Here is a 26,727-nt window from a genome sequence, read left to right on the forward strand (position 1 = left end):
AGTATATTCTTTAATGTGTGTCCAGAAAACAGCAATCACATGCTAACCCCCCCACCCCAACCTCACAATATGATCATTGTGATGCCTCATAAAGGAAAAAGCCTCTAGTGACCTTCGTCAATCGGGAAAGACAGTACCCTCTCAATGGCAACAGCCTTTTTTTTTCTTGCTTGTTTATTTATCATCCCTTGGTTTTAGCTCAAAAAAGACACCGGGTTAGATAACCCCCTGGGAAGTAAAAGCCAGACTCATCGAGGCCCAAGAGGAACATGCCTGTCAGCATTCAAAAGCCCTGCAGGAAGGAGGACCCAGTTAGTGTCAATATGGAGGATCAGCAGAGCAGAGCTGACCTGACCCTAGGGTGCCATCCAGGCCAGCTGCTTAGAGTTGCCTACTGGTAAAGTCGTTTCTCTCATGCCAGGCTTGGAAAGCCACTGAAATTAAAAGGTGGCATTTTAAGCATGCATCCAGACTGCTGCTCTTGCAGGGATTGGATGCACTCTTACAGCATATGCTAGGGTGACCATATGGAAAGGAGGACTGGGCTCCTGTATCTTTCACAGTTATATAGAAAAGGGAATTTCAGCAGGTGTCATTTGTACGCATGCAGCACCTGGCAAAATTCCCTCCTCATCACAACAGTGGAAGCTGCAGCCCTGCCCGCTTGACCAGATACAAAAGGGAGAGGCAGGTAAGAAATAAATTTATTATTATTACTATTGATAACAATGTTGGTGCCAGGCAGCCTCAATGGACAGATCATTCCACAATTGGGGGGCCACCACTGAGAAGGCCCTCTCTTTTGTTGCCACCTTCTGAGCCTCCCTCAGAGGAGGCATCCACAGGAGAACCTTATTTGCTACACAAGTTTTTCACCATTGTGACAAGTTTTTTCCATCAAAATATAAATATCTGCTTCTCAAAACAACCAACAGCCCTGCACTGATTTTCCTGAATTTTGGCAGGCATAATCCCACTTAAGAAAATTTCTGATTAAAAAAACCTTCATTCACCCCTTCATTCTTTTAATCAGTGAAGGGCATTTCTGGCCACCAATGTTTCTGGGATATCCATAGTGTTGGCCAGATTTAACACTCCTAAACTGCAAACTTGAACCTTAAGCGATGCTGTAATTCCTATCCATGTTTAGGACACATAGAAAACTGCCTTGTACTGACTCAGACCATCTAGCTCAGTATTGTTGACCTTGACTGGCAGCAGCTCTCCAGGATTTCAGGCAAGATTCTTTCCTAGTCCTACCTGTGGGTGCTGGGGATTGAACCTGGGACCTTCTGCATGCAAAACAGGTCCTCTCCCACTGAGTTGCATCCCTTCCCCCATCACTTACAGCCTTTAAGTGACCTTGATTGAGAGGACATTCAAGGGAATCAATTGTGGCATAGTACAATGTGTTCATCTTCTGATTCCCTCATATCTCAGAGGCCTCCTGCTCCCTCTCATTTCATGCTGAGATGAGTAACTGCTACTCACTCCATCCAACTAGCTTGTTTCCCAAACTTGAACAATTGCATCAGTTCGTGAGACTCACCAGATCGTGAGGGAATACAATGGTTTTAAAGGACAGACCCCACTCAGTGATAGATTTTCAAATCTTTACCAAGTGTTTTGGGCTTCAAGAATTCAAGTATGTGGGTAGTGGTTCCTGAAACTTCCCTCAAGCCAGATAACACAAAGATGGTGTCAAAGAATACATTTTATTGCTCAAATAGTGTAAGGGAATAGCTAAGATGAGGTAGATCACAAATATTCCTAAATACACACAAGTTATCATCACTAAAAGTACAGTCAAGGTAACCCTCATGATGCCAATGACCTCGTCCTTAGTTTTGGACCTGGTCATACCACCATTTCCATTTTTCTCAATGTAGCTTGGTCTGCCGCTGATGGAGATGGAGATATCCCTGCTAAGTTAAGCTAGGTGCTGCTTCCAGCACTTGTGGCAGCCTCCCTCCATTTCCAGGAATATATTCCATTACTCATAGCTGTCTTACAACACATACAGAACTAGTTACACCTACAAGATATAATAAGTTATCAATTCTACCCACTACAATACATATTCTGCTACAATGCAGGATGCTTAGTGGATAAGAAGCAGCCCCTTGCTCACTGCAAAGCATCATTTAAGAACAAAGGACCGAACTGCAGAAATGCTCCTGCCACTTTACCTAAGGCACATCACTTCACATGGAGCCTTGCAGAACACGGGACATTGCTTCTCATGCAGTAGATGCCCTGCACAATACCAGAGGATGCTCAATATCACCGTTTTCCAACCTGGCGCCTTCCTGATGTTTCATACTCCAATTCCCAGCATTCCTGACCATTGGCCATGCTGGATGGAGCCGATAGGAGTTGAAGTTCAACACATCTGAAGGGCACCAGCTTGAGGGAGGCTGCTTTATACGGCAGAGGCCTAAGGAAGAGATGGGGTTCTGCAGTAGAGCACTTGTTTCATATGAAGGAAGACCCAGATTAATTTCCTGGCCAGTTAAAAGGAATCAGGTAACAGGTAATGGCAAAGACTTGTGCCTAAGAACTTGGAGAGACAGTGCAGGTCAGAATAGACAACTAGATCAGAAAATAGATCTGATATTTTGGACTCCAACTCCCAGGGATTCTGACCATTGGCCAGGCAGGCAGAAATTCTGGGAGTTAAAAGTCCAAAACATCTGGAAAACTACCTTCTGCTGACCCCTGAACTAGATGGAATAGGCGGAGAAGTTGTCTGACCTGGTAAAAGACAACTTCCTGGGAGGGAAAGAGCAGAATGTGCACTTGCACTAGGAGGAAAGTTTGAGGGAGGCGGGAAAATGGACAGAAAAAAGATGGCACTGCTCCCAAGCTCCTGGCCATCCACCCATCCCCACCAGCAACCCTGCACCCCCTGCAGGGAGGTGTGGTTTTGGCAACAGATAATTAGGACACAGTCTGGCTATAGACCACGGGCTATCTATCTGAGGCCCAGTATTGGGCAAAAGGTGGGATACAAATAAATATAATAAATAATAATATATAATTTGAAGATTATATCTTTTGTTGCAAGGTCACTAAGTTATCTCAAGCTCTGTATAAGCACCCTGCCAAACTTAGTGAGTGAATGACTAAAAGGTGGGATTTTTTTCAAGTTAATTCAAGGGGATCATGACCACAAAGGGTGATTATTAATATATTATTAACATCCTTAATTCTCTTTTTTTTAAAAAAACCAACAAACCCACCTCACACTAGTCACTTAGTTCAAGGTGGCTGTAATTAATTTTCCATTACACTTGACTTTCACATAGTCTGCATAAACTCATCTATAAAATTATTCTTTTTTAAAAAAGCTGTTTATTAAAGGAAGGTGCTCATTATAAGTAGATAAAAGCTCCCAAACTCAAACATAAATTGTCCTTAATCAACTTATGTGTTTCTAGCACTAACAATTCTGTCACTAAAATCACACTGTAAACCAACTAATGAAATCTTAGTTTACAATCCTGAACACACTTACTAGGCCAGCAACCTTCCTCAACCTGGTGTCCCCCAGATATTTTGGATTTCAAGCCCTATCAGCCCCAGCTAGCATGGCCGATGACCAGGATGTCCAAAACACCAAAAAGAGTCTAGGTTGGGGAAGTAACACAGTAAGATTTAATCCCAAATAAATATGCATAGGATTGTGCTGCCAGTCAATTAATCCTGTTGAGTTTTAATTTAAAATTAACTGCATTGATTACAACTATGTGATGTGCCACACGAACAAAAGTTCTTTTGGGATGGGAAATCCCACTAGTTTTTTCCTTTTTTAAGAAGACACATGCATGGGCCTCCTGTGTGTGAGAAGAGGCAATACTCTTCTAAAGTGGCTGCGGTAATTTCCAGTTTTATATACATTGATATTAAAATAGTTTTCAAAACGCATTGCCTAATCAGTGGCAATATTTGGTTAATTTTAATTGATTCATCTAACTAGTTGAATGCAGCACTATGTTTTGGATGTTGGTTGTAAAGAAATACTTTGTTTTCCATTCATTTCTTTGACATTCTCCAGAAAATGCATCAGCCAAACCAGCGAGGGAAAGCTATGGCTCTCTTAAAACCTCTTCTCACACCTGTAATTTATTATAGAAGCCCCACCCCCATTAAGTCTCTCATTGAAATGTTTTGTGTGACTCCTGAAAATGTCCTGAGCCAAATTTCTAGCCTGCTGTTGCATCCTTAAGTGGCCACTTCTGTTAAGAATGTTCAGCAACAGAAGTGTGGAAGAAACAGCCACAGAAGAAACAATTTGTTTTAAAGCAGCCAGAATGATCTCACAGAAAGAGGATACAATATGAGAACAACACATCAGGATTATGGGAGAAACTGTCTTTAACAGCAAGGACAGCACATCAACTGGGAGCAATTTACATGGCCCAAAACAGCTTTCCCCAACTTGGTGCCCTCCAGATGCGTTGAACTACAATTCCTATCCTCATGAGAATTGTAGTCCAACACACCTGGAGAGCACTGGATTGGAAAAGGCCAGTTTAGATTTAGCTTTTTAAAGAAGTTAAATAACTCCAACATCAAAGCTAAGCCTGTTATCAAATGGAGTTCTTCTTGCATAAGTGGGTCGACTTTACAATAGAAATAACTTTGCTTAGGAAGGAAATGTGCCCATTTCCAATGTAAATGAAGTACACCAGGTATGTTCCAGCCAAGCTTTTAATTAAAAAAAATTAAATTATGGGCAGCGCTAGCTCTGCTGTGCTGTGCTATTGAAATGATGAATGAGCATGGCAAAGACAAGACAAACTCCCCATCAGGAAGCACCTCCAAGAGGAACCCAAAAAGCAACGGGCACTGTTAGTTGATACCCCTTCTGACCTTCAAAAAAACTCCCTTTGTGGCACACAGGGCTGACCACATCAACAGAGCAGCAGAGAAACAAGATGGGGCTGCCACTCCCCGGCACCCAATGGATTCATGGTACCATAGTCAAGTTCTCTTTAGAAATAGCTTTCCTATGAATCATTCTCCAGGAGCCTTAGGTAGAACGGAGATTCTACAAAATAGTACTCCTACCAGCAAAACAGATACATTTCAGATCAAGGTCATCTTGTTTGTTTTAAATATTGACCCAAAACAAGCAATAGCATGAACAATTGAGCCAAAATCCTATGAACATTTCAGAGTGTTAATTTCAAAGTCAAGCATGGAATTCTTATGTTGGTTCACTTGAAACAGAAATGGGGTGGGGGGAGAGAACAAAGACAAGTAACTTTGGTCTTTTAATTTCAGTTATGAGCACATTTGAGCATGGCAGTTTTCAATAAGTAACAAAATTCACAGGAATTATTAAAGGGCCTTACAAACTTGTTTATCCAATAAAGACCAAGCTCAAGGAAACATGTGAGGGCTGCAATACAGGCTCCTGGTAAGACAGGTTCCTTGCCGGCACTCCAACCAGCAGAAAAGATAGTCACTCACTAGATGCATATTTGGGGAATTAAAGGGGTCACTGCACACAATATTAATGTAGTTATTTCTGGCAAAGCCAGGAATTAAGCACTGCCTTCCCAGAAGGCAGTGACCAGTCGTGGAAGGAAATAGCTGGACAGTGTCTGATATTTGAGATTACCTGTAGTTTTGCATGGTTTACAAATAAAAAATATTGTTACAAAGCCCCAGTTTAATTCCTTATTTTCAATGAAGGGGGGGATTAACACTGTAATGTAAGACCTCCCCCACCCCAACACAGAGCAGAAACAGATTATTAGAACACTCATTTGCTGAAGCTTTTGTGGGATGCAGCACTTTATAGAGTTGCCCTTAGGAGACTTTAAAAACTACAACAACCCTGTGTATAAACTCTCCATATATTTAAAATTGAGGTATCAAGAGAGGTTTGGGGAGTACTCTCTTCCCTGAGACAGGCAGAAAATATGTATGTAGTGTGGTGTAGTGGTTCGAGTTTTGGACTGGGGAGACCTGGATTCAAATTCTGGCTCGGCCATGAAGCTCACTGTATGACTTTGAGCCAGTCAGTGACTCTCAGCCTAACCTACCTCACAGCGTTGTTGTGAGAATAAAACAGAAAGGAGGAGGATCATATACATTGTCTTGGACTCCTTGAATAAAATGTCAGGATATAAATGTAATAAATCAATCAATAAATAACACACACAATATAAAGGGAAGCATTCAAATATGTAATCTTCCTCATGCAGCCTCTGGCATAGTGCATTCTTTGCTGGACGCAGCTATGTGGCTGCTGATAATTTGATTGCGTTCCCAAGTTGCATAAAACCTGCTCCCTTTTCAAGGTTCTTACAGAGGAAAGCCATTGCAAAACTACCTGTACCTTTATTTGGGGGGAGGAGCGAACCACACACGAGTCAAAATCTCTCTCCTCACACATATGTACGTACACAGCAAGATTCTGTTCATTTTTAATAACCTTTGTGGAAATGCATGACCGTGGAAAGATTATGTCCAACATGGAAGCAGTTCTTAACTCCCCCAAGCCACTACCAAATATATACTGTTGCTTTATGGAGATCTACGTATCAGAAAGAGACTGTATCTATGTTATTTATGGCCAAATGATCTTCACGTCCAACTATATGTTTAGAGCTGTATTACAGAATTTGCAGTATGGGAAGCGCCTTTGAAACGATAAATACCATGCAGCATGTGGAAATATATATCCTTTGAAAGAAAAACAATTCATAACTAAATATTGAGAACAATCTACTATTGGGGACTGCAATTTAGCCTCCCTTTCCTTCATTATGTGTCCCCCATCTACCCCTCCTGTATTGTAGCATTGTTAAAAAATATGGGAGAAATTATTTGAATTTTTTTTTAATGGTTTGGCATGATATATGAATTGAGGCTATGATGGATTTGTATCACTTTCTACTTGCAACAAGACTTATTTGCTGAAATATGATTTTAAAAAGTCCAATCACTAAAAGTTAAATTTACACTAGGAAATGGAAATTTACTCTATCTTTTAACCATTGGCCATAAGGCATTATTTCAATGATAGCAGTATACATCTACTGAAACCCAAATAAGTACTGCAGTTCTCTTTTAATACCCTTAGGTCACAAAATAATATCAAGATATGCAGCTGCTGAAACAAGATTGAACAGACCGAGATAAACATTCACAGTCAATTGTGGCCCTTTTCCTTTTGCTAGGAAAACATGAACTGAAGTGAAAATGATAGCAGAAGTGAAATTTCCATTTTCACTTAGCCAACTCACTGTTTAAGAATGCTTTCAAGTCCTGCAACAATTATTTAGTGCAATTAAAAATACAATTTCACCAATTCTAAGCTGATTCAGACGCAGATATATAATTTGGTCTCCAGTCATTTGCTTGTCGAGCTGAATGTGCAACTCTTTCCATTGAAAAGAGTTGTCTTTGAACTGACATCAGGTGACATGAATACTCTATCTTAGATTATTAACCTATGATGGCTCATTTATACATGCAAGTCATGACTTTATGCTATGGTCATGAGTGATACCTGCAAACTGAAATAAGAAACAATTGAAAAGAGGGAACATTAACTTCTAAAGCTCTTATTCCTAGGGGTGGGGACCTTGTAGCCCTCCAGATGTTGCTTGACTGCAATTTTCATTATTCCACACCTTTGGCCATGGTAGTTGATGGGGTCCAACTGTTGGGCCACATGTTCCTCACCCTTGTCTTAACTTATTGCACAAATGGCATTACGAAGAACAAGAATTCATAAAGCAAAGGTGGGGAACAGGGTTTTCCAGATGTTGTTGAACTCCAATTCCCATCAGTCCCAGACAACATGGCCAAAGGTCTGAGATTATGGGAGTCATAGTTCAACATCTGGAGGGCCACAGGCTCCCCGTCCCTGCCATAAAGGGATGAAGTTCTCAGTTTTGAAGCGTTGATCTACATCATCCTGTTCCATGGCTGATGAAAGATAAAGATTGGAGAATATTTGCCTGTGTTCATTTTAGCTGGCTAGGAAACAGAGGTGTGCAGAAATTGTAGGCAACTAATCCTGTAGGGCAGCACATATTACTGGATCTCTAAGCTTTAACAATACATAAAGTTACACGCTTAGGATTTTGACACCCATAAATGAATCAGGTTCAGGTCCAGTCTGTTTCACTAGCCTGGACATTTAGTAAAAGATGGGGTTAAACAGAATAGTATCTTGTATGCAAGATGTTCACTGACTCAAAATCCCTATAGAAGTTGTTAGTAAAAAGAAAACAACTTGTGCCCAATTTTTAATAAGCCAACAAAAGTGATTTTCCCATTTGTTTCATAGAAATTTAAATATTTTCCTCCAAATTAAACTTTTCTCTTTCCTTGCAAGGCAACATCCAGGTATTAAGTTAGCTCAAAACATTATGATCTGAAATGTTGCTTCACAGAGGGGAAAAGAAGTTCAATTTGCAGAGAAATTTTAGACAAATGATTTCCCCAGTTAATCAAAGGTTTTCAAACAAAGATGCCAATGCCTATGAGCTGTTACAGCACCATCACATGCAGTCTTTTAAACATGATCAGGAAGTATTCTTGCAAGTATAATTCAACGTACAGGACATACACACATGCCTCTCTGTATGCATACAAACCTAATTCTGACAATTTTGCCTCAAGTACAGATGGCAACATCGCAGGAATCAACACATACATCATGTGTCTGACAAGGACGCACCTGCTGCCCCATCATTTCTGGGATTTCTGGCATGTTGCTTCCCAACAGACATTCTGCAAATACTCCAAATTGATGCAATCATCTTGTTACTATGCAAGCAAATATTTTGTTACTTCAATTGTTGCATTTTTAACACTTTTTGTAAGCCGCCTTGTGTGGGCTTGCCCTAAAAGGCTGGGTAGAAATAAACATAATCATTGTAAAAAGTATTGTACACACGACCTTTATTTTACAGCTAAACTGTTCCATACATTTTTACATAATCCTTAAAATGCTTAGTTTTAGGCTTCAAAGCAGGGGCAGACTGCTTTGTGCAGACAGGTAGGCACCGTCCCACCTGTCTTACCTGCCCCCCAGCAAATTACTTGCTTTTTTAGTAGGTGTGCATCGCACATGAGCTGGCTGCCACTTGCTTTTGGTGTTGTTTCTGGTTGGGCTGGTGATTGCACATGGACAGTAGCTGTACATGTTATGAACTTTCCCCCATTAGTAATGAAGTCAGCGGAGAGGACAGGCAGGGTGTTATTGAGGATATGGTCATGATTGGCTCTCCTGCATAAAAGAGTTGTTTTCTACATATGTAGTAAAGTCGGAACGAAATGTTTAGTGAAGTATCCACTTTCGTTAACAGCAATCTCTTGGTTTTGAGATTAACCAGTCTCTCCAACCCAATCACAAAGAGGCCATCTTATCTATCTTAGAGGAAAAGCATGACGTCTTAACTGCACAAAGATCTTGTATTTCTGGTATCAGCACACACATGGGAATTGCAAAGAATGAAGAATAGCATATTTGATGCATAACTACTACGCATACGTTGGGTATCTGACATTTACAGGAAAAAAGTGACAATGGCCAAGCCTGACTCTTTCTACACTTCTGAGTTATAACAGTTGCCAATAGGGACTCACTTCTTTCTGGACCACCTGTATCTCATTATTTTGAGCAGACACTCCAGGCTGATAGCCTGATTTAACTGGGAAAATACTGTTTGTACTAAAAATCATTAGAAAACACTCTCTTGCTTTGCTTCTCTTTATTAATTGTAGTTTGCATATTACAACTTTCAATAAAATGCTTCCGAAGAACTCTTAACAGAAAGAGAAGGACTAAATAATTTCCAATTTCATAAAATATAGTTTTAGCACATCATCGTTCTTAATACTACTTGAATAAATACAACAATGGCCAGACATCAGTGAAGAGTGGCAATGGACCCAATACCAAGGCATACATGAAGTAGAGAAAAATCAATCTAGGCTTCTAACTTCACTGATTCCAGTACTGAGAATGCATCTTTATATTCTTCAGTTTCTTCCAACTCTTTTTCATTTTCCTGAAATGAAAGACAATTTTAAAAGGCTTTTCAATATTTTTAAAATAATTGTCTTTAAGTTCCTTCCCTACCCTCTTAAAACTATTGTATTTCTAACCGTCATCTTGTAAAGGCTGAATCTTTGTGATGTGAGGTTGGTGTTGCATCATATCTACTAAATGCCTGGATCTGAATGACATGCCACAGTTTGCCATGGTATATTTAACCCATAATGAGCTCTGTGCCCCCAGACACCAGGTTGAATATGCAAACCTTGCTCAGGCATTGTCGTGTTGTATGAATATGGATTATGTGAGGGTTAAACAACACTCGCATAACCCTAAAACTGACCCTCAAATAACCCATGCTTACCAGGTTCACATATTCAAAATCGTGGCTGTCTGCACTGTAGTCCTACCCTGGGTTAAATACATAACCCATGATGGGCTGCCGTGCTGTGCAAACAGTTCAGTGTCAAACTGTTTAAAATTTTTGAAAATAGCATTTACTAAAAATGATGTTCCCATAATCCATTATACACTGGGAATGTTACTTTTCTTTGTATATAAATTCTATGGTTCACTTTAAAATTAGCCCAAAGGGTATAAATCATATATATGAAGGCATAAGGAGTTATTCTGATCATTATTTCCAATCAACTCTGGCCGATTTCTCCTATTAAAAGGAATAATTAGAACAAAACACTGGATTACAAATAGATGCAGGCAACAAGAGAAACTAGAATAAAGCCAAATAATAAGGCTAAAAACTGAAATTCCATTTTTGGCTGCACACTTTTAGGAGATCAATTTCTTCTTGCTATCCTTAAAATTATGAAAAAGTATGAGAGACACAGCAACCTTTCAATTAAAATTGACTTCTATCTGTACCATTTCAAACCTCAAAATGGTGGCAATTACAAGTCAGTTAATTAAAATATGCTTGCATCCACAGAAGTAAACAGACAAAAAATAAAACCGCACAATCTCATGTAGGTATAGAAAAATTAGAATAAAATGGTGGCAACTCAGCTGAGTTTCCTGGGTGATATGAATAATCAGGGCACATTTAAATCCATCTTGAAACCTGCTTTAGTTATGGAAATACTTTGGGGGATTATTATTATTATTATTTATTTATATAGCACCATCAATGTACATGGTGCTGTACAGAGTAAAATCATCTATACCAGGAACGAAACATGAGGAGTATGTCTCTATTCTCAGCAGCTTTTGATATCATCAACCATTCTGGATCACTTGGCTGGGACAGGAACTGGGGACACCACAGGAACAGAGGGCACCATCATGTTCCCCCATGCTGTTTATTATCTATGTTCTGCTGGGAAAGGCTGTCGGGAAATTTCAAGTGCTTTTAGAAATATGCAGCTAACATCCAACTCTATTTTTCCTTTCTATCTGATTCCAAGGAGGTTATTGATGTACTAAATTGGTGCCTGAGGATGGTAATGGAAGGCATAATCCAGACAAGACAAAGGTGTTCCTGAACAACAGAGCTTCTGTTATGGGAAAAGGAAATCAGTCTGTTTTGGATAGGTAGCAATCCCTTTGGAAATTGGGTTTGCAGTCTTGGAGGTACTCTTCGATCCAGCATTTCTTCTGGATGTATAGGTGGCCCCATAGCCAGGAGTGCCTTTAACTAGTTGTATCCATTTCTGGATATGTCAGTTCTGGCTATGCTAGCATATTGTTTAGGTATATCAATACCGGATTACTGCGATACATTCTACTTGCAACTGCCTTTGAGAAATATATGGAAACATCAGTGGTTCAGAATATGGCAGTTTGAGGACTTTTTAGGTTTGAACAAAAAAGACACACTATTGTGGAGAAAGTAGGTAGACACAATTTCTCTCTCTCTCATAATACTAGAATAGAAAGCAGAAAACGTCTCTGGAGAGGACTGATGTTGTTTTCAAGTGGCAGTGCCCAACCCAGCCCATTCCCATAAGACCTTTCTCGTGGGAATGGAGGTGGCTGGCAACTACAATTTTTGGGTTACCCAGAAGGCCAGACAAATATTATAGAACCGTGCCAGGGCGTGAAAGATTCAGGACAGACAAAATGAATATTTCTTCAACACAACACGGAGAAACTATGGAATTCACTGCCATAAACTGACAGCCAGCAGCTGAAAATGGCTTTGAAAGAAGATTGGACACGTGGAGGACCAATGGCTACACTCATGGCTTTAAATTACCTCCAGAATCAGAGCCAGCATGCCTCTGAATACCAGAAGTTGGAGAACAATAGTGAGAGAGAGCTACGGTCTTCAAGTCCTGCTTGTGGGTTTGTCAGAAGCATCAGGTCAGCCACTGTGGGAAACAGGATGCTGACCTAGACAGGCCTAGTTGTGATGAACATGAAAGATGAGAGGCTGGAGCCCTGTGGAACTCCACAGGGGAGGGCTGTAGGGGCAGATGCACAAGTGCCTATGGTAACCAACTGATTACTTCTGGGCTTCTGCACAACTGGGTAAGTAGGCTTAAAGAAGGAAGAAGACAGAAGAAGATGGAATAACGAAAAAGGTAACTCAGCTACTCAATCTTTTTGGAATGAGATGGAGAAGAATTCTCTACGAGGCACCAGCTAAGGCGGTCGCAAAGGAACTGAAGGGAAGGCGGGAACGTGCGCGGACATGCGCAGTAGACAGTGGGGGAGGGTTCCCGCCAAAATTAACGTTTCTCAGCTAGAGAAGTTTTTTCCGAGGCAAAGCTCAGCGCCAGCGCAGAGCCCATAGTGTGACTGCACAGAGACCACGAAAAAGAACTATATGTCATTTTGTTTGTCTAAACAGGGGCAGGATTGTGTCCTAATAATGGCTTATTTGCATAATTGGTTATTATTTCCCCTTGTAGAGAAAGGAAAAGGAGGAGGGAAAGGCGAAGATAGAGAACAATCTCTGGAACTGAATCAAATTCATGTTGCCTTGTGGCCCAGCTCAAGAAACACTTCCCAAGGCTATAGCAGCTTATGATAGAGAGTGAATGTTGGTTTTCCCAGCTTGACCTGTCTCAGCTTACTAGCTTTGCATAGGAAGGAGAGTTGGAGGGGAAAATAGAAAAAAGCAACCAAGTGGAAACCTTCAAAAACGTAAGTAAAATGTGTAGTAGTGTACAAATTGTATCTAGTACCCCAACAAACTTTGGAGCAGTCAACTTGAGAAAGGGATGCATAGCAGTGATCAAAATGACCATCACTCCAAATATTTCAACTGACTTATTTCTTCTTTTGAAAGCATTTGTAATCTGTTTAATCTGTTATACAAATAGTTGTAAATTACCTCTTTTTAAAGAGGTATGTAATTTAAAAAAAATTTTTTGGGGGGGAAGCAAGATTCGTATGACAGAAATTACTTCCTAGTTTCAACAAAAAATGATACTATCTTTATTCCATAAAGGTGTAATTAATTATTTAAATACAAATTACCCTACTTGTTACAATGAAATGTATCCAATTAGCCCCAATGGCTCTGTAGGGTAGGAGGACTGAAATTCTCAGGGTACGGGGGAGAGGAGGAGGGAAAGTCCCGTTGCATCATTAGAAGTACGTATGCATGACATTGGATTTTACCCGTAGTTAATATGTATTAAAATATGCAAACTTTTAATCTATACAGAACATATGTAATTTAAAGCTCTTTGGAAGAAAGTTTAGCCATGGTAATGAAGTAGACTAAAATTAAGAAAACCACTGAAGTAAAGATGGTAAAATACTCTATTTGGCTCATTATCTTAAGACACAGAACACAAAAAGGGCCAACGCAGACCTAACATAAGGACATGAGAAGTGCCCTGCTGGATCAGACCAAGGATCCATCTAGTCCAGCGCTCTGTTCACACATTGGCCAACCAGCCATCGGCCAGGGATGAACAAGCAGGACATGGTGCAACAGCACCCTCCTACCCATGTTCCCCAGCAACTGGTGCACACAGGCTTACTGCCTCGAATACTGGAGATAGCACACAACCCTCAGGGCTAGTAGTCATCGATAGCCTTTGCCTCCAGGAACACATCTCTTCACTTCACCATGACGCAGTTTGCAGTTTGCATGATCAAACAAGCCACTGTGGTTAAGCCACAGTGGCTTGTTTTACTCCCTAGCGCATAGTGGGTGCCATGGGTTATTTGAGGGTTATTTTTCTCTCAAACAATCCATGTCATCCAGGTTCAGACGACACAACAAGCTGTACTGAGGGGGATAATTAGGGAAATGGCACCAAACACATGCTGGTACGCATGAACCAGATCAGCATTAATTCCCATGGGCAACTTTAAACATGGTTACAGGTAACACTTAGCCATGATTAATGGCATCCATCTTAACTCCAATTTTGAAAGACTGGTCAGAAAATGGTGCCACAGAACAGAGAGGATGCAGAATCCCATATCCTGGTAAAGCAGCATTTCTTTGTCTATGTCATCCTTCCTTAGCGTGGTGTACATGGTTATCACCCCACCTCCATTTTATCCTCATAACAACCTGCAATATAAGCTTAGCTGAGAGAGATGGTGATTCCCAAAGATCTTTATGGCTAGGTGGGAATTTGTCCAATGTCCTCAAACTAATCTGATACTTTATTCAATGCACCTCATTTACGTCTGTAAGCTTTAATCATTCTAAAGATTAACTAAAGTGTTATCCCAAGCTTTAGCTGATCAATTGTGGGGACGAGTTTTAAGTTATGTGGCTGAAAATTAGAGGGTGCGCTTTGTGTTGTAGGGGAGAGAAAGTTACTGCAACAGGAAGTTCTCTACTAATGACATGTGGCAAATTTTTGAGTTCTCACACTTCATTCCGTATCCAAGAAATACATTTATATTGAAGTTTTGGTAATAAGGAGATGTATATAAGATTAATCAGTTGATTATCCACTTTCAACTTGATAGATCAACAAAATCATTCAGTTCACAGCCCTTCTTCCATACTTACTAATAGCTGAGCAAGATCGGCATGTGCAGCTTCTAACCTCCGTTGGCAATCTGGAATCATCATTCGAGATTCTTGCAGGATCTCAGTCTGCAAAATGGAAGCGCATGTAGTGCACGAACTGCTCAATGTTAACACACAACTTTACTATTTATACTACCTGCCTAAAATCATACAAACACTTCTGAGGTGTATACTCATACATACATTAATATTTTATTACAGAAGCCATACTTTTTTTATAACCAAAGCAAGAACTGCTAAAGTGCTTTCCATGAAATATTTGTTTAAAAAAACTATTTAATATAAACTATTTCCCCTGCTGTCACAAACAGCTTCGTCCAAAATGGGATCAGCTGGTTATATAAATATCTCCTGCATCTTTTGGGTAATAAATAAAAACAGTGTTCAGATAATACCACACAGAGATAATTACTGCATGAAAAAAGTTATTGAGTTATTGATCACATTGTATGCTCACTGCAGGAGGTTCTGACTAAAAGAGAAAGGTAAAGAAAAATGAAAAGCAAAGACCAGCAGGCTCATATTTTTGATGCTTATCATGCATAAAAAGTTATTACTCATCCTTGGGCTTCATTTTAGGAGAGAGATTATTCTCACCATGCTTTTTGAACAAAATTACCAATTTGGCACCCCACTGAATTTGAACATCTTGCATACATGTACAGAAGACAATTTTGTAATTGCACACAAAATCATCCTATTTTATTTCCTGGAGTATTTTTAGCCCTCAAATTCATGTACTGAAAAAGTGGTATAAACAGCTGATTCTATAATGTACGCAACCTAGTTAGAAATGGAAATCAATTAGCAAATCTATTAAGCGTGAAGATTCTTATAGCAATGACAATACGTAAAACTATTAATAGGATTCAGTGTGCACAATTACAAGTGCCTGTAGCCATGAAAAGAATGTGTCCCAGACATGGTTGTCACCTATTACTTTATTTATTTATTTCACAAATTTATATACCACTTTGAAACAAAAATTTAAAAGGACTGAACATAATGACAACATCAGCACTAAAATATTACAATATCGTAACCAAGGTCCAGCAATAAAACTTTAACTGTAACTGGCTGGATCACACCTCAGGGAAAGCCTGCATAAAGAGACAGGTCTTAAGGAGATGTCTGAAAGTCAAAACTGTAGATGCCTGTCTGATGTCAATCAAGGTGAAAAAAGGTTGATTTAAACCAAGTTTCCCACTGAAACTCTTTCATATATTTCCTAAAGAATGGTACAAGTCTGACCACTAAGCTATGATCATTTACATCTAAGTAAGTGTGTATAAGACTGCAACTTTAGTATGGGAATCCAGGGAAGTGCACACTGGTCTATTTTGTTTTTTCGTTCCAATGTTGCTCCTTTCAGCTTCACTGACCTGGTTCACATGACACACCAGGCTCATTGGTGTGTGTGCGCGTATCCTGGGCAACATTTTGAATATACAACCCCAAACAGGGATGGCCATTAATGTGCAAACCCGGCCACCAAGGGTTATTTGAGGCTTAAACATCCCTCACATAACTCTGCTTCTTGTAGGGTTCTGCAAGGGTTGTTTAACCCTCAAATAATCCCTGGAGGCTAAGTTCACATGACATGGCAGTCCCCATTCAGGCCTGCAAATTCAAAATGTCACCCGGCACATGTCGCAACTCACTGTCTGCTAAAATACCCATGTTGAGCCAGCTGTCTCATGAGAACAAGCCACTCTGTCTTGGTCTAGCCCTGCCCTCACACAACAAAAACCCCAAAGTAACAAACAAAAATGAAATAAACATGACTGATAGGTCAAAGCAAGGCTTGATATTTACTGGGCTAAAAAATAACAGGCAAATTTTAAGTTATAAAAATCCAAATTCTTGTATTTATTTTAAGCATCAATTTCATCTACCTTGCTTTGCTTGGTCCAACTTCACCACCTCATAAGCACAGAACAATAGTCCAATCCAGCCTGCGTCTTTGCACATATGACTTTAGTCAAAGAAAATGAAAGCCCAGAACTTTCAAGAAGCAATAGTTAAAGCAAGGCTGGATAGAGCCATTTTCAGGAGATGAAAAACTGAAATGAATTCTCATGTTTGATTGGTTGGTAACTTCATTTTTATGAGACTGTAAGTGTAGGTTTAGCATGTTTATGATGAGATTTAATTGTACCCACATTATTTTTTAAGTTAGAGAGAAATTTAGTATTTTATTTATGATGGGGGTTTTAAACATTAAAAATCTATTAACTTTTTTAATCAATTTTTATCCACACTGTCCATGGGGTGTGCATTCCTGAGAGCGGATGCTGCAACATTAAGAGCACAATCCTATGCATGTTGAGAGAGAGAAAAAAGTCCTATAACTCCCAGCATTCTCCAGCCAGTATGCTTAGGATTGTGCCTTATAAGCTCTATTACTAGAACTCCTTAGGTGAACCTCCCACCATGTTGCACCATCAAAAGTGCTCCTTCTGAGGACCGCAAAGGTCAGGCAGGGACATAAGGGATGAAGTCATCCCTAAGGTAACCTGGTCCCAAGTTATTTAGGGCTATTTAGACAGGATAACATGTTCTACTTCTTTGGGAGATCAGAATACACTAAGACAATTACAAGAACCTCCCACTTTGAATTTATTTTGTAAATACTTCTAATTCTCTCATTCTAAAGAGCACTGCTGGTACCAAAAGCAATTAGAATTGTTTACTAGCTACTAGACCAAGGTTTCTCAAACAATGTCACAGTGAGCTTCCAACTAAAATACCTAGATTCAAACCCCTATCTATGTTAACTATGGGACAAACGAGATTTGACACAAGAGAGCCATGATCAGATTACCCATTTTTTTCTTTTCTTTCCCCTGCCCCAGCTGTTTTCAAGATTGGGGAGATGGGGGGGGGGAGGCTTACCTCCTTCCTCCCACACTTTTACCCAACTCTAACTTCAGCATAACAGTAATGTTTTTCCCCAAAGCTAGTAGCAAGGGAAAAGATTAGAATCATGGATGGGACCAAGATCCAGCAGAGGTTCCTGCTGGAGAAAAGAAGGGGGAGATATTTGTCAATTCTCTCTTCTCACTGCAGGCCTTACTGCCAACCTCCCATCCTGTTCCAGAGTGTCCCCTGATGCGCTGGACAAGATTTTCAGGGGGCAGAGGAGGAAGGTGGAATGGGTTAAAATTGTATACCCCTCTTCCTCCAGCGGGAATTGCCATGGGCAAAGTTCCACCCACCAATAATCTGGAGCCAAATCAGAATGTACAAGGTCAGGAGTAGGCAACCTGGTGCCCTCCAGTTGTTTTGGACTACAACTCCCACAACCCGACCATTGGCATTCTAGCTGGAGTTTTATGGGAGTTGTAGTCGAAAACATCTGGAGGCACCAGGTTGCCCATTCCTGACTTACATGGTTTATGAAGTAATGATGTAACCCCTTTACTGTTAACGACTTGGTCCATTCTGCTTCAGCTGAAGCCAATCAAGATGGCTTTCCAAATGCACTGCCAGGATTTATGGAGAAGGTAGCAAAGTGGACAAATCACTTCCTCATAAATCTCTTGGTTTTTGTCGGAGAAGGGAAGGAGAAATATGCCTCAACAAGTTTAAGACAACAATGAAGAAAGACAGAGGGTGTTGCCAAAGTAATAATATCTTAACCTTTGGCTCCAAGAACTCCCCATCGTAACCCCAGTTGAAGATTCCAGTCACCCCCAGAGTCCTGCCTTAAAACAGACTCTGCCTTCTAGGCTGAAATGATCTACAGCCTTTAACTCTTCATGACAATTCATGGCATCCAAACCATGTGCCTCACTGATGGGTTAGCAAGTTATTCCAGTTTAACAGTCCTGTGAATGTGGACATCAAGCTACTCTTTCAATGCATGTTTCGTCCTCATTCTCTTCTTAAAACTGCCCCCACTCCCACAATTGGATATACTGTGTCCAGAATTCCCTTATACCTTCCTAATTTGCCCCACTACCCTGAGGTGTATTGATTGACGTTTGTTTGCGCTATCTCGATTGTTTCACTGAATCATTTCTCAAAGAACTTCCAATACAACTTGGTATCTGTAACTGTCACCTCTTTCTGCCATGTTTCCCACATAAAGGGCAAAAATTCCACAGGTGAACCTTTTGATCATTGCATACTGAGAAAAGCTGCTGTTATTGAGTTTCTATCATACACCCATTAAAAGCAAATATTTCTGACTGCAGAAGAGCTACTACTGCAACATAGATCACAACTGTTTCCCATATTGTTATATATTCAAGAAAAAAGACTTTCATTTAAACAGCATTTAGAGGTAACAAAAACAAAACCGAATTTTCTGCAGTTATGATTTTATTCAAACTATAGAATCATAGAATAGTAGAGTTGGAAGAGGCCTATAAGGCCATCAAGTCCAAACCCCTGCTCAATGCAGGAATCCATCTTAAAGCATCCCTGACAGATTGTTGTCCAGCTGCCTCTCTCCCTAGTGTGGGAGAGCCAATGATCTTACTTCCAAGTCACTTCTCTGTTTAGGATTAGAAGATGAAATGCTAACATTATTTTTGAAGGGAAGGTCTTCCCAGAACCTATTTTGCCTCTTCTTTGCCGTCCACCCCATGTCTACTATTTTTTCTAGGGCTGCCATTGAGGGGAACTAATATGTTCAAAGTTGACTTTTATATGAAGATGACAATGAATTATAAGAACAGAGAAACATTTCAGACCAGAAGTTAACATTCGACTGGATCTCATGCTGACTGAGCTGAACTCTCTGTTCCTCTCCTCCCCACTGCAGCTGTCTGTACCCTCTGACAAGCTTCACCTGAGGGTCTGGGATCTTCAGTGGGAGAGGGGGATTCAAAAAAGTGGGCAGAGGCAGCTTGAGTCTGATTGCACAAGCTGCTGCTGCTTTCCCTCTATCCACACCCACCTTTACAGCGTTTTCAGTTCTTTAGTTAAAACCCCACAATATCCATGAGCTATGGAGTGCTTTACCTGCTTTTTAATTGCATAGTTCTCTCCATCTTCTGCTTTCATTTTCTCAATCTTTTCTTCTTGCTGTTTTGCTTCTTTTTCATACATAACCTTTTCTTTTGCCAAGCTGCACACAAAAAAGATGAATAGTTTTCTCTATTATAAAAAACAATACACGTTTTCCTGAAGTTATACATATATACTACAATAAAATATTTTTTCAATATTGTAGCAACTCTATGGGTACTACTTATATTCAACTTTTAAAATGTTCTACTATTCATTAAACCTTATTTTCACGTTTATATTGAAATACCATATATAATTTAGGATTAAAAAGAAATCTGGACTTCTTTCCTTTGTAAAGCTGACCCTCGTGCCATATCACAATTGCTTCTAAATAAATCCTCAATTTCAAAACATCATTTGCCATACAGTAGGAGAGACTGATGATATTGACACTGTTTGGACAATCACTTTAGCTTAAACAAGCTATGGTGGTAATCTGTAAGCTGCAGCACATACTGGGGATCATTTGCCTAATTACCTGGACACAGCTTGTCGTGTCATCCAAGCTCGGGCAATATGGCTTGTTGGAAGGGGAAACAACCCTCAAATAATTCATGGTCTGTTGCTGGGTTTAAGCATTTTGCCCTAAAACACGTCATGCTGCCCAGGTTCAGAGGAGCCATGCCTGGATGGTTAATTAGGCAAATGGAGCCCAGTACACATCATGGCTTAAGTGACTGTGATTATACAAACCAAACTACTGTCTTCCTCCTTCCAGATCACGTATTAAAAGTTATTATATGGTTCAGGCATCTGTCAAGAAGTCTTTAATAGAAAGTGTTAATTTCTGAACCGCCCAGAGAGCTTCGGCTATTGGGCGGTATAAAAATGTAATAAATAAATAAATAAATAAATCAGGAGCATTCTTTTCCTGACCATCAAAACTCAAGTTGCCAAAAGTTATGGAGTCAGTGTTATCCCTTACTTGCACGTTTTAAATCAATCTGCATTCTAATCACAAGACAGATGAGACACTGGGAGTGGGGGCATCTTCATTGTCTTTATTTTAATTATTAATCTCAGAATCAGAGTTAGAAAGTGGAATCTCTAAGAGGCACTAGCAATTTTCCAAAAACCTCCCCCCACCACCACACACAAAAGAAACTTCATTCCAAGGTACAAGAGAAATTTTGTAGTCTCTCTGTCTCCACCCATCCTCTTCCACTTCTCATTACTGAAGAACCCACTGGCTCCCACACATTAAACCGTAACTGCGTGGACTATAAGGACAGTAGGCATCTCTTTTCTACCAAGTCCCCAGCTGGCCAATTAACCAGTCGGAACTCTGTTTCTCTTCTCCCAATTCCCTGCCTTGAGCTCTTGTCAGACTTTTCTATCTTTAACTAAATCTGTGTTGAGAGTGTGGAGATTTGACTGCTTTGAGCCTACTCACCCCCTCTCAGCTTTTGGTGAACACCTACATTCTTAAGAACCAAGAGAGAGGGTTTTTAAGACACAATTTTTTCTGGCCCTTTGAAAACATTTTCAAGAAAAGCCATGGTCACCTCACAAGCCCTTCTCAATAATGTTCTCAGAGCCACTTCTTGATGCCACCAGAATAAATGCATTCACCAAATATGTGCACACACTTAGTGAATTTGATCTCTTTAGGAATTCTGTTGTTGGATCACATCTCCCCATGTTCCTCTCCTTACTGTGACTTATCTTTCTCCCACACCCACAAAACCCTGTCCCTTTCTCCTCAAACATCTCCCCTTTTGCCAGTGCCCTTTTGCCACCACCCACATAAGATTAAAACTCTATCATTTGCAATATCACCACACTAAAATCCCCCTATTTCAGGCGTGAGGAACTGTTTAACCCTCAGTGGCCGGATAATGTCACGGGTCAGACCCCCCCTTTCTGAAGTCCCTCCCCTTCATATCCATGGAGTGCCTTTCTCTGCACAGAGAAATTCCTTTTCTCCATGCAGAGAGGCTCTGTAGCTTTCTTTGCACAAAGAAAAAGGCAATCCCTCTCAGCAGTAGAGAAAGTGAATGGAGATAAAACTGGGGGATTCCTCCCCCTTCTGCTTTCCCAGCAGAAAGCAGCCTCTCTCTACTGCTGGAAAAACCCACTCTTATCTCTGATCAGTGATTGGTACTAAGTGTGTGGCGGGGAGCATTCCTCTCCCTGAGCTCAACCCTGCCCCTCTCCCTGTGCCTTTCTCTAACTCTTGGAGAGGGACGGGATGTTTATGGGATGGATTAGGTTGGTGGGCCAAAGGTTATCCATCACTGGCCTATTGGATCAGAAATTTATCTTCCTTCCTCCTCACTTCTTCCCACATTTGGACACACACACATGTGTCCAAATAAGACATACAGCACATTTGCACTTCTTTTGCTAGTCATTGTTTTGCTTCTACTTACTAGGACCACTAATGTCTATTAGTCTTCATAGTTATAGTCTTAACACTATAAATATTGGTTCTTATATAAATGCTTTAAAAATAAACTTTTTGACTTTTCTTATGTTTTAATTTGTAATAAACAGGCCACTATTCTTTCAAAGTTTGCATCTCTAACTCCCAAAGTTCACTAATCCCATTATTATTATTATTTATTATTATTATTATTATAGCACTATCAGTGTACATGGTGCTGTACAGAGTAAAACAATAAAATAGCAAGACCCTGCCGCATAGGCTTACATTCTAATAAATAATTTATTTATTTATTTTATTTATTATACTTATATACCGCTCCCACAGCCAGGGCTCTCTGGGCGGTTTACAGAAATAAAACAATAAAAAGGAGAAGAGAATGCACCAAACAGGCACAGGGTAGAGTAAAACTAACAGTATAAAAGTAAGATCAAAATCAAGTTTTAAAAGCTTTAGAAAAAAGAAAAGTTTTTAGCTGAGCTTTAAAAACTGCGATTGAACTTGTAGTTTGCAAATGTTCTGGAAGAGCGTTCCAGGCGTAAGGGGCAGCGGAAGAAAATGGACGAAGCTGAGCAAGGGAAGTAGAGGCCCTTGGGCAGGTGAGAAACATGGCATCAGAGGAGTGAAGAGCACGAGCGGGGCAATAGTGTGAAATGAGAGAGGAAAGATAGGAAGGAGCTAGACTGTGAAAAGCTTTGTAGGTCAACAGGAGGAGTTTATATTGGATTCTGAAATGAATTGGAAGCAAATGAAGAGATTTCAGAAGTGGAGTAACATGGTCAGAGCGGCGAGCCAAGAAGATGATCTTAGCAGCAGAGTGGTGAACAGAAACCAACGAACTGATGTGAGAAGAAGGAAGGCCAGTGAGAAGAAGGTTGCAGTAGTCCAACCGAGAAATAACAAATGCATGAACAAGAGTCTTGGCAGAAGAGACAGACAAAAATGATTGAATCGGGAACTTTGCATGCAGCAACTTATAATTAAAAGATCCCTTATATGGGTTTAAGATGCACATTTGCAGCCACATGCATGTTACCACTAGCAATCCACAGACAGCTGTGTTACCTTTATTCTTTCCAAATACCATTTCATAATATATGCACTGCATACGACAAGTGCATACAGAGTAAGGGGACACATTTATTTATTCATATTTCTTACTGATCAAGGCCTTTTCTATGTTGGCTCTGGAGTTGTATAGACTTTTTATGCATTTTAAATAACTGAACAGTTTTCTGTTGAAAGGCTTTCTATATATTTGGCAAATAAATACATAATAAAATTACTTAGTAGATGAAAAGATCATGCTGGTGGCTAACAGTTGGAAGCTTTGCAATATAGCCCACTAAAGAATGTCATGAAATTAAAATAGTCCTTCTTTACATATTGGGGAAAGGTCAACAGCTCAGCGTTATAGAACACTTGCTTTGCATGTAGAAGGTTCCAGGTTTTATCCCCAGCTTCTCCAGGCAAGGCAAGGAAAAGAATCCTGCCTGAAACTCTCAAGAGCCACTGCCAATCAGAGTTGACAATACTGGGCTGCATGGACCAATGGTCTGACTCGGTACAAGGCAGCTTCCTATTTCTGATAAACATTTATTTTTAGGAATTCAAAATGGATGTAATCACTACCTATGTATTTCCCCACTCCCCAATATCTGATATTATTGTGATATGAAGACCAATCTCTACCTCTATTGACGCAAGCAGTTCACTTATCTAGCCCCAGCTGATCCATACACAGGAAACTAATATATGGAAAACTTTGTCTGTTTTCCATCTCTGGAGAAAATATTCCAATTGAAGCAGCAGCAGGGATTGCTTCCTAAGGAGGTAGCAGATTCAGGCTATGTGGTATGGAATGCCATTATAGAAAAGGCATGCAACAGTCCAGTATGACAGGGCTGTCAACCAATGCCAGTCCATTGGTTGACAGCAATCACCCTTAAATCAGACTTTCTCAATCTGTAGCCCTCCAGATGTTTCTGACTACAAATCCCAGAATTCCTGACTGTGGACCATGCTGGCTGGTGCTGATGATTATGATTATCATCTCTTTTCTCACTCGTGATTGTTTTTCTAGACAGACATCATGGGCTTTAACAAGTCATGCTCTCTTTTACTGATTCAGGAATTTCCTGACTACTGAACATGTTTTAAGTATGACTGCTTTCTGAATGGTGTGGATGCATTTTGGTAGGTCCAGTTTCTGAAAGTTTTCTGTATAGTTTTTTGATGTGATGCTGGTGACTAACAGAATCATTGTGACCTTTTCCTGTTGCCATAGTTCTTTAACTTCGATAGCCAGTGGAGTATATTTTTCTCTTTTCTCTTCTTTTTCTACAACATTTTTGTCATGAGGTATTGCTGTGTCAATGAGGTAAGTGAGTTTTTCTCTTTATCTATAACTGTTATGTTTGGTCCATTGCAGGGTGTTGTTTTGTCCTTATGAATTGTTCTGTCCCAGTATATTTTATGATCTGCATTTTCCAAGATTGTTTTGGGTGAGTATATATAGTATGGTGTAGGTTGTTTGATGAGGTTGGCCAGTTGTTGAATTATTTTTGCAGCTATAATGCATCTGTTTGTATAGTCCATTCCTGTCAGAATTTTACATCCTCCTGTTACGTGGTCATTGTTTCTTGGAATTGATGACATTTCCTACATAAACCTGCTGTCTTTTATGATGTATTTTTGGTAGTTTTTGGTTGTTATTGTTGCTACTGTTGTTGTTGTTATTGTTATTATTAGGCCCTTAGTTTTATCAGAGAAGTTATGTCAAATTGAACAATTTCCACCAATTTCCTCAATTTGATTTGGAAAGTAAGCTGTGGATCAATATTCTAATGTTGATTTCCAGTTGAGTATTAGGACACAATTGCTGGGCGACAGGCTTTATCGATCTTGTTCTTAACAATCCATTAATGTAGAATGAGCAAATCTGCAAAACTAATTTAAAGGTAGACTCATATAGCATTCTGTCACACTTTTAAAAACAACATTTGCACGGACTATGATGGTTATTCCTACCCAAGGTGATTTCCACATCAAATTTGTGCTGCCTTTAGCTCCAAATAGAAGCCTTCTGGGATTCATTTAATAAACAAATACACAGCAACACAGGTAAATAATGAGCAGATAGCATCATCAGATCTAGGAAGTTCAAGTATGAACTTGGAAATCTGCCTACCACATGACTGACATCTTCACTGAATTGGCTTTAGTTAAGCTTTGCTATGACTTTATGAAAAAAAGTATCATGTTTACTTCCTGCTATCAATTAATTTACTTTGAAAGATACCTGCAATTCTTTGCCAGTTAGGGCACTATGGGGTTGTGGTCTCTGTCCAGGAGGTGTTACAAGTGTTCTGATGAACAATAGCAGGCTCAGCAAACTTTCTAGGCATGGGATGTGAAACTTCTGGCCCCCTAGATGTTGTGGGACTGCAACTCCCAGCATCCCTCACCATTAGCTATGCTGGCTAAGGCTGATGGAGTTGTGGAGCAACAACATCTGAGGGGGTACAAGTTGCCCACCCCGTTCTAAGCCATGGGGCTTACTGGATCTAAGGTATGCAGGTACCTTGCCCATACACAGTGGATTATGCACTAAATAATTGCATTTAACAATATCTTTTAAATAGCCTAATAAGATATTGATCTATTTCAATGGTAGCAACCTTAAACATGCTGCATCAGTGAATTAGCAGTTAAGTACGCTGGAAGACAACACCTATACCAGTGTGATTGCAACAACTTTACACTAACTCCATAGTCAGAAACTCCAATGGAAGTGCTCCATTGGTCCCATCTGATTTCTTGTGTGCTCACCATCATCCTGTTTAAACTTATTTAGTACTATTGATGGTTCCGCCTCTTCACTGAAGCTTTAAACAACGACCAGGTTAGCTATCTAGTGCATCATAGAGAAGAGGAGAAGCCCAGGCTGGGGAGCTCATGCCATCAGCTCCTGAACAGCTTGAGAGGGATGATGCGGCCACCCATGTCCCACCTTCCCTGAGGCAATTGAAGATTTCTGTGCCCTGAGAAGTGAGAAAGCTCAGGCCAAAGAGCTCAGGCCATCTTCAATCAACCTGAGAGAACAATATTTCTGTGTTTGTTTGGGGCAGGGGTGGTGGTGGTTACATTTGTTGCTAAATTTAAGAACTGGAACTGCCTTGGGTGCCTTAGCAGAAAGGTGGTATAGAAATATATTAATAGTATGCTCAGGCAGGAAACCAATATGTCTGCTAAACTAAGCATTTGTGCTCGTTCTTGTAGTTAGGCCTAGTGGTCCATGCCACTGGGGTTCTAATCTGGCCCTCC

At 40.1% G+C, this 26,727-nt stretch overlaps 1 protein-coding gene across 1 annotated transcript in view; it reads right to left on the reverse strand.

Moving 5' to 3' along the window:
• Positions 1 to 9,728: 9,728 nt before the first annotated feature.
• TBCA (tubulin folding cofactor A) overlaps positions 9,729 to 26,727 on the reverse strand; it is a 41,646-nt gene continuing 24,647 nt past the window's right edge. Inside the window, exons 2-4 of the mRNA XM_063127960.1 lie at positions 19,968 to 20,073; positions 14,976 to 15,062; positions 9,729 to 10,043 (exon numbers count right to left, since the gene is read on the reverse strand). Coding sequence (XP_062984030.1) covers positions 9,963 to 10,043; positions 14,976 to 15,062; positions 19,968 to 20,073 — 274 coding nt within the window. The 3' untranslated portion in view covers positions 9,729 to 9,962. The remainder of the gene's footprint in view (positions 10,044 to 14,975; positions 15,063 to 19,967; positions 20,074 to 26,727) is intronic.

This window comes from Elgaria multicarinata, chromosome 6 (genome assembly GCF_023053635.1).
Source record: "Elgaria multicarinata webbii isolate HBS135686 ecotype San Diego chromosome 6, rElgMul1.1.pri, whole genome shotgun sequence".
In the NCBI taxonomy this organism is placed as follows: Eukaryota; Metazoa; Chordata; class Lepidosauria; order Squamata; family Anguidae; genus Elgaria; species Elgaria multicarinata.